This window comes from Carcharhinus amblyrhynchos, chromosome 21, assembly GCF_965287045.1.
Source record: "Carcharhinus amblyrhynchos chromosome 21, sCarAmb.v2.hapA, whole genome shotgun sequence".
NCBI lineage: Eukaryota > Metazoa > Chordata > Chondrichthyes > Carcharhiniformes > Carcharhinidae > Carcharhinus > Carcharhinus amblyrhynchos.
The window spans coordinates 6,257,350-6,274,980 of record NC_137344.1 but is presented as its reverse complement, the minus strand read 5'-3'; the positions used below and the strand labels follow the sequence as shown (position 1 = coordinate 6,274,980).

Below are 17,631 nucleotides of genomic sequence, written 5' to 3'. Positions count from 1 at the left end.
CCGCCACCACGGGAATCGGACAGGATAGGACCGTGCAGAGGCCTGGTTACCTTGGATAGGATATTCCGGTCTTGGGGCGAGTGCGGCCAGAGAATCCCACCCCTGGACCTCACGGTGATCACGGAATCTGGGAATCAACCAGGAATCAGAATGGATTCAACGATCTGCTCTGATGGTATTGAGGCATCTGCTGGGAGCTCCTGCTCCCGATTCAGCCAAGTGATGGGGGGGTGGTGGTGGTGGTGTTAGTCAGGGTGGTGGGGGAGTAGTCAGGTTAATTGAGGGATAGTCAGTGGGAGAGGGGGAGAAGGGTTAGTTAGGTAGTGGGGAGGGGAGGATCTTTGGGATCTGGGGGGGGTTAGTTTGTGAGTTGGGGAGTGTGATTGGTAGTGTGGTTACCCAGGAGTTAGAAGTGGTTTTAATCCCCGTGTTTCTGACCAACTATTCTCCCAGGAGAGCCGGAACCATTTGAAGTCTCCAAGTTTAAATTGGGGTTTTGGAGGGTTCCAGTCTGTAATGACTTCAACCAGGACACTGAGGTTGGCCTATTGGAATATGAACTCCCTTACAGCCATAGCTAGGGTGCAGAGAAAGATCAAGTTAATGCGAGGTAAGTCCATTCAAAAGTCTGATGGCAGCAGGGAAGAAAGTCGGTTGGTACGTGAACTCAGACTTTTGTATCTTTTTCCCGAAGGACGAAGGTGGAAGAGAGAATGTCCGAGGTGCGTGGGGGTCCTTAATTATGCTGGCTGCTTTTTTGAGGCAGCAGGACGTGTAGACCGAGTCAATGGATGGGAGGCTGGTTTGCGTGATAGATTGGGCTACATTCACAACTTTTGTAGTTTCTTGCAGTCTTGGGCAGAGCAGGAGCCCATACCAAGCTGTGAAAGAAGTGGTGGGGGCTGGGGGGTGGGGGAGGTGGGTGGTAGTAGTCAGGGGGGTGGGGGGGGGGGTGCAGTGGTCACTGAAAGTGGCAATGCAGGTGAAGAAGGTAGTCAAGAAGGCAAAAGGCATGCTTGCCTTCATTGGCTGGGGCATTGAGTTTAAGAATTGGCAAGTCATGTTGCAGCTTTATAGAACTTTGTTAGGTCGCACTTAGAATATAGTGTTCAATTCTGGTCGCCCATGTGGGGGCTTTGGAGAGGGTACAGAAAATATTTAACAGGATGTTGTCTGGTTTGGAGGGCGTTAGTTCTCAGGAGACATTGGAGAAACCTGGTTTGTTCTCACTGGAACGACAGAGGTTGAGGGGTGACCTGATAGAAGTCTACAAGATTATGAGGGGCACGGACAGAGTGGATAGTCAGAAGCTTTTCCCAGGATGGAAGAGTCAATTACTAGGGGGCACACATTTAAGGTGTGAAGGGCAAGGTTTAAAGGAGACGTACAAGGCAAGTTTTTTACACAGAGAGTAGTGGGTGCCTGGAACTCGTTGCTGGGGGAGGTAATGGAAGCAGATACGGTAGTGACTTTTAAGGGGTGCCTGGACAAGTACATGAATGGGATGGGAATGGAGGGATATAGTCCCCAGATGGGTAGGGGGTTTTAGTTCAGACGGACAGCATGGTTGGTGTAGGCTTGGAGGGCCGAAGGGCCTGTTCCTGTGCTGTAATTTTCTTTGTTCTTTGTTCTAAGGAGTGAATTGTTGGGCTAATCAGGGAGTCCCTGTCTTGTACTTAACTGGGAGTGTCAGTTCCTCTGCCCAGCAGAAGCTGAAACATGCTGGGCTGTTGCTGTGAAGTCCTTGCTAGGGGACATTCGGGGGACCCCTGCGCGTCTCCCGGGGAAACTCTGGAGAACGGAATATCTGGGCCAATGCGATTAACTGTTGAGCTTCTTCTGTGAATGCAACTGAACTCCTAAAACTGCTTCGACTCTGAGCAGCAGCAACAGACCTGTACCACCCTGAATCACACCAGAGACACGCAGCTCAACAAACTCCCCCCAGAGACAACCAAACTTGCAAAGGACAATATTTCTAATTGCACCGGGGCCAATTTTCATGGTCGAATCAGAAGCTGGATGGAGATTGCATCTGCTCTTAATTAGGCTGCACTGAAATTCCCATCACAGGAAGGCAGAAACAGCACAGATAGAGATATAACCCAGATTGGGCTGGAATAGAATAGAATAGAATCCCTACAGTGCAGAAGGAGGCCATTCAGCCCATCGAGTCTGCACCGACCACAATCCCACCCAGGTCCTATCCACGTAACCCCTCATATTTACCCTGCTAATCCCCCCGACACGAAGGGGCAATTTATCACGGCCAATCAACCTAAACCGCAAATCTTTGGACTGTGGAAGGAAACTGGAGCACCCGGAGGAAACCCACGCAGACAGCAGGAGAACGTGCAAACTTCACATAGACAGTGACCCAAGCTGGGAATTAAACCCGGGTCCCTGGCGCTGTGAAGCAGCAGTGCTAACCACTGTGCCACCGTGCAGCCCCAAATCGGCGTGTGCGCAGTGGCCCACTCAGCACGTTGATTTCAGTAACTAAGCAGGACTAGGCCTTGCTCCCTGAAGTTTAACCATATTCTCGCTGGTGGCCTCTGCAGTGAACAGAGTGTGGGAGATTCTTCTCTGAACTCTCTCTGAAAAAGAAACAGCGTGAATTACTCCAGTTTTCATGCAAATTCAAATTTTTTTGGGAGAATTCCAGCTAAAGATTTTGTTCCAAGTTTTTTTTCAGTGTTTTCATTTCCAGTTACATAAACATGGACATCAGGGAAAATATTGTTTAGCTGGGCGGGAGAGCTGGGCATGGGATATGATGTGACAATACAGCCAGAATTATTAACTCAAGACATACCATACAGCACTGCTCTTTCATGAACAGTGAGACAACTTAAGGTCTGTCTGACCACAGGGGCAGACAATCAACAGCCGTCATAGTAGCACGGTGACACAGTGGTTAGCACTGCTGCCTCACAGTGCCAGGGGCCCGGGTTCAATTCCTGGCCTTGAGTCACTGCCTGTGTGGAGTTTGCACATTCTCCCCGTGTCTGTGTGGGTTTCCTCCGGGTGCTCCGGTTTCCTCCCACAGTCCAAAGACACGCGGGTTGCGTTGATTGGCCATGTTAAATTGCCCCTTCATGTCAGGGGGATTTGCAGGGTGAATATATGGGGTTATAGTGAAAGGGCCTGGGTGGGATCGATGTTGGTGCAGACTTGATGGGTTGAATGTAGGGATTCTATGAAGTCTGAGTCACAGGAACAGCATTTATTATCCTTTATTCCACTTGAGTCTGTACAAGTGCTTTAACACAGTAAAACATTCCAAAGCTTCACTGGAGCACAAACAAACAAACTGACAAAAAGCCACATTTGGAGACATTGGGGCCCACATGGACCCAGGAGCAGGCGTAGGCCTGTAGGACGTTCAAACCTGTCCCACCATTCAATACAACCATAGGGAAGATGAGCAGAAGCTTGTTTTGTGGGATGGGTGGAGACAGTGAGAGGATTCCACCAGTCCTCCGCTCTGAAATCATCTCCTTACACAGCTTGGTGTCAAATCCTGCTCGATCAAACACATGGCCATTGATAGTGGAAGTATTCAAATCGGGAATGCATGAGAATTAGAGCAGTGCAGAGGGCTGGAGGAGGTTACAGAGACCCGGGGACGAGATGGACAGAAGGGGTCACAAGAGGCCATGGAGGGATTTGAAAAGGTGGATGAGAATTTTCAAGATTGGTTGTCTTGGAAACCGTCTCCAGTGATCGCTGCCAAGTGCCTGGCTGTAGGTTGTCCAAACAGCCAGCACTGCCGAGAGTGAAGCAAACTGTCTCAAACTCCTCTGTTAATTCTCTCCCTAAACGCAACGATGCCTTGTCTGCACTGCATCCCTGAAGAGATCTGAACATTTGAACAGGTTAAAGGTCACCTTTGAAGATGTCAATTATTTTCCATCCTATTTACAGAATTAACATTCCAGACAAGCATTGTTTTAACCTAACAACCATTCAGGGGAAATCAGAAAGCAATTTTTCCACATTAAGGGAGATAAGAAACGTGGAATTCTTTTCCCTAAAAGGCAGCGTATTTAAAATTTGAATTTTCAAAGGCAGATTTTTTTTTTAAATTGAGACAAGGATATCGAGGGCTTGATAAACCACAGTTCAATGAGTTAATCCCCATTCTCGGTGATGGAGAAGCCCAGCACATCTGTGCAAAAAAAAAAGGCTGAAGCACTCACAACAATCTTCAGCCAGAGTTGATGATCCATCTCAGCCTCCTCCAGCAGTCCCCAACATCACAGATGCCAGTCTTCAGCCAATTCTATTCACGCCACAGGTTATCAAGAAACATCTGAAGGCTGCGAAGGCAATGAGCCCTGACAATATTCCAGCAATAATACTGAAGATTACGCTCCAGAACTTGCTGCGCTCCTAGTCAAGCTCTTCCAGTACAGTTACAGCACTGGCAATGTGGAAAATTGCCCAGGTACGTCCTATACACAAAAAGCAGGACAAATCCAACCCAGCCAATTACCGCCCAATCAGTCTACTCTTGATCATCAGTAAAGTGATTGAAGGGGTCATCGACAGTGCTACCAAGCAGCATCTGCTCAGCAATAACCTGCTCAGTGACGCCCAGTTTGGGTTTTGCCAGAGTCACTCAGCCCCTAACCTCATTACAGCCTTGGTTCAAATATGGACAAAAGATCTAATCTCCAGAGTTGAGGTGTCCTTGATATAAAGACAGAGTTTACCTGAGTGTGGTATCAAGGAGCCCTACCAAATCTGGAGTCAATGGGAATCAGGAGGAAAACTCTCCACTGGTTGGAGGCATACCTGGTACAAAGGAAGGTGGTTGTGGTGGTTGGAGGTCAATCAGCTCAGCTCCAGGACATCACTTCAGGACTTCCTCAGAGTAGTATCCTGAACTTCCTAACTCACAGGCCACAATCAGTAAGGATAGGCAACATCACCTCCTCCACGATAATCTCAACACCGGTGCCCCACAAAGCTGTGTTCTCAGTCCCCTACAATACTCCTTGTAGACCTATGACTGTACCGTCCCCTCCAATTCGATTTTCAAGTTTGCTGATGACACCACCGTAGTGGGTCAGATCTCAAACCATGACAAGACAGAGTACAGGAATGAGATAGAGAATCTGGTAAACTGATGCCGCGACAATAATCTCTCCTTCAATGTCAACAAAATGAAGGAGATTGTCATTGACTTCAGGAAGTGTAAAGGAGAACATGTCCTTAACTAACTTTTACAGATGCACCATAGAAAGCATTCTTTCTGATTGTATCACAGCTTGGTATGGGCACCTGCTCTGCCCAAGACTGCAAGAAACTACAAAAGATCGTGAATGTAGCCCAATCCATCAGACAAACCAGCCTCCCATCCATCGATTCTGTCTATCATTCCTGCTGCCATGGCAAAGCAGCCAGAATAATTAAGGATCCCACACACCCTGGACATTCTCTCTTCCACCTTCCTCCTTCGGGAAAAAGATACAAAAGACTGGGGTCACGTACCAACCGATTCAAGAACAGCTTCTTCCCTGCTGCTGTCAGACTTCTGAATTAAGTTGCTCTTTCTCTACACCCTAGCTATGACGGTAACTATTGTAAGCTCACCCAGGCCTCATCCCCGTTATCCCATGCATTTACCTGAGCTAATCCCCCTGACATTAAGGGGCAATTTAGCATGGCCAATCCACCTAACCTGCACATTTCTGGACTGTGGGAGGAAACCGGAGGAAACCCATGCAGGCACTGGGAGAATGTGCAAATTCCACACAAACAGCGACCCAAGCTGGGAATCGAACCTGGGCACTTGGCACTGTAAGGCAGCAGTGCTAACTACTGTGCCACCATGGCCACGTTTCACAAACACAGATTTATTTGGGTTAATTCAGCTCCCCGCAGTCAAAAAACGATCTTCCAGGAACATTGCACGGATTATATACACCAGCATCAAGTAGTTACAGTTTGTGCATCAGGATAAAAGAAAAGATTAAAAGGTCAGTAGTGCCAGAGTTCACTCATGTGAGATCCCGTGCTCACATCAGGTGACCCCCCAGGGTGTGAATTTTAAATGTGCGTGCAATTTGATCTCCATGTACACACTTACATTGCTGTACACTCATCAGTACTTTGGAAAAGCAGTATTCGTTGCTCATGTCACTTCGAGAAGTCTGGTTTCTTTCACTTTTTATGCCTCATAATAGATAACAAACTGGATAACCACAATGACATGTGTTATATCGAGGGACAGTCACGGATTGTCTTAAAGGAGGAGTGAGCTGGTAAGACTTAGAGAGGAAATTTTGGGCCAAGACATTTTCTGACTTCTTCAATGGCGATGGTCTAGTGGTATTATCGCTGGACCAGAAACTCAGCTAATGTTACAGGGACTCGAATTCGAATCCTGCCACAGCAGTTAGCGGGATTTGAATTCAATAAAAAATATTTGGAATTTAGAATCTACTGATTACCATGAAACTATTGTTGATTGTAGGGAAAACCCATCTGGTTCACTAATGTCCTTTAGGGAAGGAATTCTGCCATCCTTATCTGGTCTGGCCTGCATGTGACTCCAGAGCCATAGAGTCACTACCAGAAGGATGTGGAGGCTTTGGACAGGTACAGAAAAGATTTATCAGGATGTTGCCATCTATGGAGGGCATTAGCTATGAGGAGAGGTTGGAGAAACTTGGTTCCTTCTCATTGGAATGACGGAGGTTGAAGGGCAACCTGATAGAAGTCTATAAGATTATGAGAGGTATGGACAGAGTGGATAGTCAGAAGCTTTTTCCCAGGGTGGAAGAGTCAATTACTAGGGGGCATTGGTTTAAGGTGCGAGGGGTAAGGTTTAAAGGAGATGTACAAGGCACATTTTTTACACAGAGGACGGTGGAACTCGCTGCCGGAGGGAGGTAGTGGAAGCAGATACGATGGTGAGTTGTAAGGGGCGTCCTGACAAATACATGAATAGGATGGGAACAGAGGGATATGGTCCCCAGAAGGATAGAGGTTTTAGTTTAGTCGGGCAGCATGGCCAGTGCAGGCTTGGAGGGCCAAAGGGCCTTTCCTGTGCTATAAATTTCTTAGTTCTTTGACTCTCAACTGCCCTTGGGCAACTAGGGATGCGCAATAAATGCTGGCCAGCCAATGGCGCCCATGTCCCATAACTGAATAAAAAAAGGGGTACATCATTCAGCTTTGTTTATATTATCAACATTTAAATTTTAATCACCCCAACGCCCTCCCCAAAGTAAAAAAAAAGCATCCGACCTGTGTGTTAACAACATTCCCTTCCTGAGTCACACGCAGATTGTTGGCAAATTAGGTTGCGAACAAAAACATAATCTCTTTATTTTACACAGATGCAGCTTTAAGATGAAGTTGGAAGTTGCATTAAAATACTGCACTCACCTTCAAAAGACTGGAGTTATAGAAGAGCCAATCACGGCAGCACTGTCTAATAATTCTTTTCCCAAAAGCAATCCGACAAAGCCAACCTTGTGAAAGGGATCTCGTCAAGTGATAAGGCAATAATGTTGAATTAATTAGACAGAAGGACCTCGCTGGTTCACCAGTGCTAACACTGGGGCCTCGGTTTTGTGACATTCCTTCAGCATGATGGTTTAATTGGCAGATACACTGACAGACACGCAGACTTTAGCTTCAGGTGTTAACTGGAGGGACAGTTAGCAGCACAGCGGAGTGTTCACCTAAAGGGTGAGAATACTGACAGCTACTGTCCCGCTGTCCCACTCATTCCGTTTTTACATTCCAATTTGCAGTCACAGCCTGTCAGACAAAACCCTTCCCCACACAACTACATTACTGAATGAAGATTATACAATATGTCAAAGAACAAAGAAAATTACAGCACAGGAACAGGCCCTTCCAAGCCTGCACCAACCATGCTGCCTGACTGAACTAAAACCCCCTACCCTTCCAGGGACCATATCCCCCTATTCCCATCCTATTCATGTACTTGCCCAGATGCCCCTTAAAACTTACTATCGTGTCTGCTTCCATTATTTTCCCCGGCAGTGAGTTCCAGGCACCCACCACCCTCTGTGTAAAAAACTTGTCTCATACATTTCCTTTAAACCTTGCCCCTCGCGCCTTAATACTGTGCCCTCTCTTCCACTCTGGGAAAAAGCTTCTGACTATCCACTCTGTCCATGCTCCTCATAATCCTGTAGACTTCTATCAGGTCGCCCTTCAACCTCTGTCATTCCAGTGAGAACAAACCAAGTTTCTCCAACCTCTCCTCATAGCTAATGCCCTCCATACCAGGCAACATCCTGATAAATCTTTTCTGCATCCTCTCCAAGGCCTCCATGTCTTTCTGGTTGTGTGGCAACCAGAATTGAACACTATATTCCAAGTGCCGCTTAACTAAGGTTCTATAAAGCTGCCACATGACTTGCCTATTTATAAAATCAATGCCCTGGCCAATGAAGGCAAGCATGCCATATGCCTTCGTGACTACTTTCCCCATCTGCATTGCCACTTTCAGTAACCTGTGTACCTGTACACCCAGATTCCTCTGCCTATCAATACTCTTAAGGGTTCTGCCATTTACTGTATATTTCCTATCCTCCTTAGACCTTCCAAAATGCATTACCTCACATTTGTCTGGATTAAACTCCATCTTCCATCTCTCCGCCCAAGTCTCCAACTGATCTATACCCTGCTGTATCCTCTGATGGTCCTCATTGCTATCCATAAATCCACCAATCTTTGTGTCATCTGCAAACTCACTAATCAAACCAGTTACATTTTCCTCCAAATCACTGATACATATATTTCAAAAGCAAAGCTCCCAGCACTGACCCCTGAGGAACACCACTTGTCTTAGATATAGATATAGAGGGTTTGGATTAGTTGGTATTATTGTGAAACATTAATTTACTAAACTGATAAAGCCCAACTTTAGGGGACTGAGCTTCTTCGTTCTGAGCTCAGAAACAGTAAGCAAAAGGAGACTGCCCCCAGTATTAACCAGTACAAAGGCAGCTGATAAAACTGCACTGCACTGTGACTAGTAGCTCTGAAATTCAACTCATGGCCTGTGCTGATATAACATGGCCCAGCCAGTGATACCCATTCCTATAAGAGGCATGGCCAATCTTTAAACATCATCAAGATGAAGGCTCTTCACCAGCTTTCCCCAGAGGAACATCTGACTTCAGAAACTCTTGGATTAAAAAGTACGAGAGAAACTGCCCTCCGTGTAGGCGAGGTGGCTCTGGTGAATGTGCATATCTCAGCAAACACCTCTCCCAAAGGGGCAGCCATCGATGAGGAAACCTAGCATTCAGCCAACTGTGCTGGGCTGCCTTCTTCAAGCTTTGTCAACATGTCTTTGACAATAGGGACTTTTAGAAGTCAACAAGGGTCCTGGTTTATAAGGTGTTGACCATCTTCTTCCACTGTAGCAAACTGGACTGTCTACTGACATCACATGAAGATCCCTGGGAGTTCCCATCAACGATCGTGGGGATTAAATGGGAGAATTGCTGGACCAACACTAGCATCCTCCATGAAACTGCGTCTCCCAGTATCAAAGTCCTGCCCCTTTGGAGCCAACTCTGATGGGCAGGCCATTGCGTCCAGATGCCCAGAAATCACCTCCATCAGCAGGTTCTCTTCTCCCAGCTCACCACTGGCCAACACTCTAAGGGTGGCCTGGAATAGGTACAAGGATACCACTGACTGGGGGGAGAAGGGAGCAGAGCACTCGACATGGCTCTACCTGTTCCATCAAAGCGTAGGCCGCTTCGAGACTCCACGAGTCAGAACAGCTGCGGTGGAGGAAGGAGAGGGAAGCCTACCTGGGGCTGCAAACTCCACTCCTCCCCACACAACTGCATGCCCTCACTGCAAAAGAACTTGTGGCTGCAGAATTGGGCCCTCACCAAGCCTGACGGACATCATTCTCAGTTTCTAGGGACCGCTGATGATTAGGGGCACTACAGTGGACTGGGACCTTTGGATTAATTTAGTTTAGGCAGGCATCATGTCCAGCATAGACTTGGAGGGCCAAGTTCTAATGGGAATGGTGAGGAAGATGGGAGGGAACATTCAAGTTTCCATTGCCCAGTAGCTGCAATATCAACAACAACGTGCATTCATTTAGCAACCCTTCTAGTTTCTCAGGAGGCTAAGGAAATTTGGCATGACCGCTACAAGTCTCACCAACTATTACAGATGTACCATAGAAAGCATCCTTTCCGGATGGATTACACTTGGTATGGCCCCTGCTCTGACCAAGACTGCAAGAAACTACAAAGGATTGTGAACGTAGCCCAGTCTATCACTCAAACCAGCCTCCCATCCATTGACTCAGTCTATACTTCCCGCTGCCATGGAAAAGCACGCAGCATATTCAAGGACCCCATGCACCTCGGATGTTCTCTCATCCACCTTCTTCTGTAGGGAAAAAGATACAAAAGTCTGAGGTCACGTATCAACCGACTCATGAACAACTTCTTCCCTGCTGCTGTCAGACTTTCGAATGGAGAAAATGCTGGAAAATCTCAGGAGGTCTGGCAGCATCTGTAAGGAGGGAAAACAGCTGATGTTTCGAGTCTAGATGACTCTTTGTCAAAAGCTTTTCTCTTTCAGATTCCAGCATCCGCAATAATTTGCTTTTATCCAGACTTTTGAATGGACTTACCTTGCATTAAGTTGATCTTTCTCTATACCCTAGCTATGACGATAACACTACTTTCTGCACTCTTTCCTTTCCTTCTCTATGAATGGTATGCTTTGTCTATATAGTGCGCAAGAAACAAAACTTTTCACTTTACGTTAATACATATGACAATAATAAATCAAACCAAATCTTTAATGGAGCAAAAACATTCCGAAAAGTTTCACATTCCAGACTATCAGCTTGGGGGAAAGAGGCTGAGTTTACATCCAGCCCATTCACCCAATGGTCTGAAAACTCTCCCTTACATATGTCATACATCGATCAAGGTTGTTCAGGCTAATACATCGCTCCTAGAGACTTCAACAGATCCCAACATCTCTTTCCAAAGGTTCAAAAGTACAGCATCATCACACACCTGCATTGAGACTAAATCAGCTTAAATCAGACTTATTTACAGATTAAACATACAGATGATAAATCGCACAGCAAGATACTAAATCAGTCAATCATTGAAAATGAATTTGATTTCACCTGGGGTACCGGGTGCACAAAGATCAAATTACTGATACATGGAGAAATCAAGGTTCTAGAGAACACCTCCTTGCCTAACTTCCCATTCTCTCTCTTCAAGATACAGTAAGAAGTCTCACAACACCAGGTTAAAGTCCGACAGGTTTATTTGGTAGCACAAGTTTTCAGAGTGCTGTCCCTTCATCGGGTGAGTGGAAAGCTGATTTCACAAACACGGCATATAACGACACAGACTCAGTTACAAGGTAATGGTTGGAATGCGAGTCTGAACAGGTAATCAGGTCTTTACAAGTACAGGCAATGCCCAAATCTCCTGATGAAGGAGCAGCACTCCAAATAAACCTGTTGGACTTTAACCTGATGTTGTGAGACTTCTTACTGTGTCCACCCCAGTGCAACACCAAGAACTCCACATCTCTGCAAGATACCCTCTGCCATTCAGACACTAGAAACCCTTTTCAGAAAACCCAGTTCTTGTTAGAGCCAATAATTCCTTTGTCAATCTCCTGAGCTTTCATACCACAGGAAACTTGAAGCTAATTGGATTTGTTATCAGAACTAAAAGTTAGGGGAGATTTCTCGGGTATTTTTTAATGTTTATTTACTAGTTGGTTTACATTGACATTGCAATGAAGTTACTGTGAAAATCCCCTAGTTGCCACACACCAGCACCTGTTTGGGTACACTGAGGGAGAATTTAGCATGGCCAATGCACCTAACCAGCACGTCTTTCAGACTGTGGGAGGAAACCAGAGCACCCAGAGGAAACCCACGCAGACACGGGGAGTACATGCAGACTCTGCACAGACAGTGACCCAAGTCAGGAACTGAACCCAGGGCCCTGGCGGCAGCAGTGCTAACCGCTGTGTCACTGTGCTGCCAGGAATCGAACCTGGGTCCCTGGCGCTGTGAGGCAGCAGCGCTAACCACTGTGTTACCGTGCCGCTGGGAATCAAACCCGGGTCCCTGGCGCTGTGAGGCAGCAGTGCTAACCGCTGTGTCACTGTGCCGCTGGGAATTGAACCTGGGTCCCTGGTGCTGTGAGGCAGCAGCGCTAACCGCTGTGCTGCATTTTGATCAAGGAGTTTCTGAAGTCAGATGTTGCTCACTTTTCCTAACTCCCATTTATTAGTGTGTGATTAATCAGGACATTTCAGTTTGTGCCTCCTCTCCCTTTCTCCTTACCTTAAAACACCTTCTCAGGAACTATCAATTATATTACCGCATTTTATCACACCTCCAAATTTTTCAAACTTTGTGCGATGTGAATGTCTCCGCAGCGCTGTTTAAATGTTAATTTTACAGTGTCTCTGACAGGGTGCAGGCTGTGTGTTCAAGTTGAGGGGGCTTTCCATTCTGTGGCTTAGGCTGGGTTTCAGGGTGAGATTTCCTGCTAAAGATGGATTAACTGGAGAAAAGTGAATAAAGTTAAGGACTGGTTATGAAAGATGGAAACTGTAATTGATGCCTGGAGGCCACTCTCAACAGATCATTTCATGTAAAATATGCAAATGAGGTGAAGTGGCCAGATATTAAATTCTGTGAATCTCGTCATTAATTCACCCTCAGAATTCTCTACTCTTTCATTAGCTTACTGAATAGATCCGGGATTATGGGGATAGGGCCTGGGTGGGACTATTGTCATCGCAGACACAATGGGCTGAATGGCCTCCTTCAGCATGGTGGGAGTCTCTGATTCTATGATAACACTGGTGGAATCCCCAAGGCCACATCCAGACCATTGTTAATGGCTTCACTGTGCTCTGAATGGCTTAGAACAGTGTAGCCAGTTACAAACAGGTCAAGTCCATTTTTATCATTCAGATGCTTAGGGTCATAGAGGTTTACAGCATGGAAACAGGCCCTTCAGCCCAACTTGCCCATGTTGCCCCTTTTCTTTAACCCCTAAGCTAGTCCCAATTACCCGTGTTTGGTCCATATCCCTCTGTACCCATCTTACCCATGTAACTGTCTAAATGTACCCATCTCTACTACTACCTCTGGCAGCTTGTTCCAAACACTCACCACCCTCTGTATGAAAAAATTGCTCCTCTGGACCCTTCCTCCCACAGTCCAAAGATACGTGGGTTAGGTTGATTTGGCCGTGTCCCTTATTGTCAGGGGGACTGGGACTGTAAATATGTGGAGTTACAGGGATGGGATCTGGGTGGGCTGAATGGCCTCCTCCTGCACTGTTGATTCTCTGTACTCCCTCTATAGTGTTCTCAGATGGACAGCTAATGCTTGACATAAAGCCAGTGTCTCCAGGAGTGGACTTGGAAAGTTTGCAGATACAATAGTGGTCTTTTCAGTGAGGTTGTCGGGATGACAGCACCCGAAAACCGTGCCCAATGGACAGCCTCAAGAGAAACTGGGAGAATCAGTGAGTGAACAGGATGAGTGCCCAATAGCCACTGGCGCTACTTCCCTCAGTTATAAAAAACTCAGTGCCATCGCTGCCAGTTTCTGACAAACAGATGGGACCCATGGGTCTTTCATTGGGGATGAGATGGGCAATGGGTCAAACACACCATCATTAATCCAGCTCTGACTATAAGCAGTGCCCAGATTCCCAGCTGGTCTGGGAATATATTGGAAGCTTATTGTATGTGGACTAGAGTAACAGAGTGTTAGACTTGTGGACAAGCTGCCATCCCGTCAGGATAATGAATCTGCCTGCTGTCACTTTGTATAAAGAATGCATCCGCAGATTTGAAAGATCATCATTGAAGTGACTGTCACTCACAGGAAAAAATAAATCACAGAATTAATCGCTGTCCGCACCCGTCCCCAACCCATTACACCTCCTCCTGCTTGATACTGCCCATCTCCCCACTGTTACAGCCCCATCTCCCCACTGTTACTGCCCCATTTCCCACTGTTACAGCCCGATCTCCCCACTGTTACTGCCCCACTTCCTACTTTAGAGCCCCATCTCCTCACTGTTACAGTCCCACACCCCATTGTTACAATCCCACCCCCCACTGTTACAATCCCACTCCCCTCATTGTTACAGCCCCATCTTCCCACTGTTACAACCCCATCTCCCCACTGTTACAGCCTCATCTCCCCACTGTTACAGCCCCATCTCCCCACTGTTACAGTCTTATCTCCCCACTGTTACAGACTCATCTCCACACTGTTACAGCCCCAACTCCCCAATGTTGCAACCCTATTCCCTCACTGTTACAGCCCCATCTCCCCACTGTTACAGCCTCATCTCCATATTGTTACAACCCCATCTACCCACTGTTACAGCCTCATCTCCCCACTGTTACAACCCCATCTCCCCACTGTTACAGCCTCATCTCCCTACTGTTACAGCCCCATCTCCCCACTGTTACAGCCCCATCTCCCCAATGTTACAACAAAGTAAGTTACTTTGTGCATAATGAAATTGGTGCTCAAGTTTTCTCATCAGAGTTTAATTCTCTTGTAGTTATTTGGTAGGGTACAATAAATAAGATTTGTTGTGCAATAATTTGAGAGTTTGAATGTCTTTGATCCACGGAATCAGTTGACACGAGTTCGAGGGCAACAACATTCGACTGAAATCTCATAAATGAAGTTCTTAAGAGTCCTTCTCACCCCCATCCAGCACATAGAAAAACAAAACCACGTTCAATACACCTCACACCTGCGGTTCACATGCAAAATCTAAACTTTTTTCTCCTCCACTGCACTCTTGGGGCATTGCTGACAAGTCAATATTTATTGCCCATCCCTAGTTACCCTTGAAATGTTACCCTGTAGATTGTTACTGGAAGGTCTTCCCGTGATGTACCTCAGTGCTGAACTGTTAAAGCACTCAACTCCACAGTGTGTGAACTGGGCCACGTGGGGAAGGAATCCCAGCCTGCAACACCCTGGGTCAACAGGCCTGGAGGGGGGTGTCTGTCATAGGGAGGGGAAGCTGCCAAACCATGTGACGACAGGGGATGTGGCCGACAAAAAAAGGGGAAAAGTGGGGCACACTCGCGAATTAAAAGCACTTTTAAGAAAGTTAATTTGTGGGTGGTGGGTGTGGCTGGTTGGCCAGCTTATATTGTCCACCCCTAGGTGCCTGAGGGCAGTTGAGAGTCAACCACATTGCTGTGGCTCTGGAGTCACATGTAGGCCAGACCGGGTAAGGACGGCAGATTTCCTTCCCTGGAGGACATTAGTGAATTAGATGGGTTTTTCCAACAATGGTTGCATGGCCATGAGGAAATTCTTAATTCCAGTTATTTCCTTATTGAATTCAAATTCCACTATGTGCCGTGGCGGGATTCGAACCCGGGTCCCCAGAGCATTAGCTGAGTCTCTGGATTAAGCCTAGCCATAGTACCACTAGGGTATTATATCGACAGCAGGTCAACAAGGCTCCAGCAGTACTTTAACCAGTGGCCTTCAGTAATCTTGACAGGAAAACCAGTCGAAGAGGCAACACTGCACAGAATAAATTCATAAAGAATTCCTGGACATGAAATTAACTCTAAATCCCCCAAACTGCAGACAAAACGTTACTCACACCAACACAGCAATCATCACACATTCGAGAAAGTGATCGCCAAGGTATCAAACACTGAATTGGACAGCCTGGTACTCACATCAGTGTCGGGTCCTTTGTCAGCTCCCGGACAGGAGAAGGTAACAAACTCGTGACATCTCTTGTGTACCACAAAGCAACAAACTGAATGAGAGAGGAACAAAAAAGAGAAAGAGCGTTAAAACTCTGTAACAAATCAGATCCTGCGGCCAGGATGAAATGCAGCAATGAAACTATCACTAACGCAGCGCCCAGGTTCGGGGTCAGGCTCGGGGAGGAGAGGCAGGTGCCAGTGAGAAACAGGACTGGAATGCACAGAGATGTTGCTTCACCCACACTCGGCCAACAGCATAAACACCCCTCTCCCACCCCGGTTCACACAGCACCAAGCGCGTGGGGGCAAGAGGGCCGGGGGTCCTGCAGTATCCAACACAAAGCAATGCTGCCGGGGAGGGTGGGGGGGTTGGTGAGGGTGGAGGGAAAGGTGTGTTAGCATTCCTTTGGGCTGAGCTCTTTCTCTGTAATCTCAAAACTGCTCTGGTCATCCGGTGCTGGCACAAGTAATTAGAGATCTTGCATTGGATGGATGGTGTCCAGCACTGTTTGTGTTAAGAGTCGACTGAGTGAGTTTAGATTGCTGTTACCCAGGAGAACACTGACAGGTGCAGATTCTCCGCACTGCCTAGGTCTGGTTAGTGCTCCTCCCTCTTCACCCCGACCTCGATATTTTCTTTGTACCATTACCGAACTTCTCATCGGCTCGCTCTTGATTTATTGCACTTGGTGTAAAAGGTTATGGAGCTGTAACGTTAACTCTGCTTCTCTCTCCACAGGTGCTGCCTGACCTGCTGAGTATTTACAACATTTTCTGCTTTTGTTTACCAAGTTTCTGCTGTGTCACACCGTCAACCATCCCCTTTATCATCTCAACCTTCTTGCCTTCCACCTCGAGACAGGACCCTCCCTTTCATTATTGCCCCGTCCCACGCGTTGCTTTCAATCTATTACCCCTCTCCAGCTTTCTCCACTTATTAGTATAGCGTGGCCCCTTTAAGGACACATATACACACGTACTTGCACGCACACACAAAAGTAAGCATGTGCACACGTGCACAGACACGCACAAAGATGCACACACACACAGACACATATGCACACAGACACACATGCGCACAGACATACACACACAGACACACATGCACAAGACGCATGCACACAGATACACATGCACAGACACAAACGCACAGACACACACACAGACTCACACACAGACACATGCACAGACACACACGTGCATAGGTACACAGACACAGAGACGCACACACGTGCATAGATACACAGACACACACACGCACACAGACACACACACGCACACAGACACACACACAGATCACCTTTATTGATTACTAAGCACAGTCTATGAGCTGTGTGGATAATTTTGTGAAGAACACACTCTCAGAGTGGGACCTGGCTATGTATCACTGGCCTCTCTTTTCCAGCCTCTCGTTCAGAGTGAACACTGTGGGCAGCTGGTGGAATCAGGACATTTGCTGCGTTCGGCCAGTGGGTCTAATCACAAGACCCTACCTCGCACCCCTGCTGCCATGGCTAAACTGTCACATATAATCTAGAGTCAGCTTCACAGACGCACTGAGCTGTTAACTGCTCATCTGTGAAGCTGAATTTCAGCCAGAGTCAATATTTCTACTTCCAACAACAGTAATCTGCATCTACTCCAGTGTGCCGAATTGTGTATTCCTGTGAGGACTATTAATAGTCAAAACACACAGTAAAAACAACCTCCAAACCTCCTGTGAAATCTCAGCGTGTTTCCCCAGCACCTGATACGCAGGCACCCTCTGAGTGCAGCAGACCCGGCTTGTCCCAGGATCCAGGCGTCACTTAGCACTGGGCCTGGGAACTTACATCA

The 17,631-nt window shown here is 47.0% G+C and overlaps 1 protein-coding gene across 1 annotated transcript in view; it reads right to left on the bottom strand.

Annotated features, from left to right (window-relative positions):
* The window catches only part of prkcab (protein kinase C, alpha, b), a 365,814-nt gene that overhangs the window by 180,411 nt on the left and 167,772 nt on the right, over positions 1 to 17,631 (bottom strand). Inside the window, exon 3 of the mRNA XM_080209359.1 lies at positions 15,763 to 15,845. Within this exon, the coding sequence (XP_080065485.1) occupies positions 15,763 to 15,845 (83 nt within the window). The remainder of the gene's footprint in view (positions 1 to 15,762; positions 15,846 to 17,631) is intronic.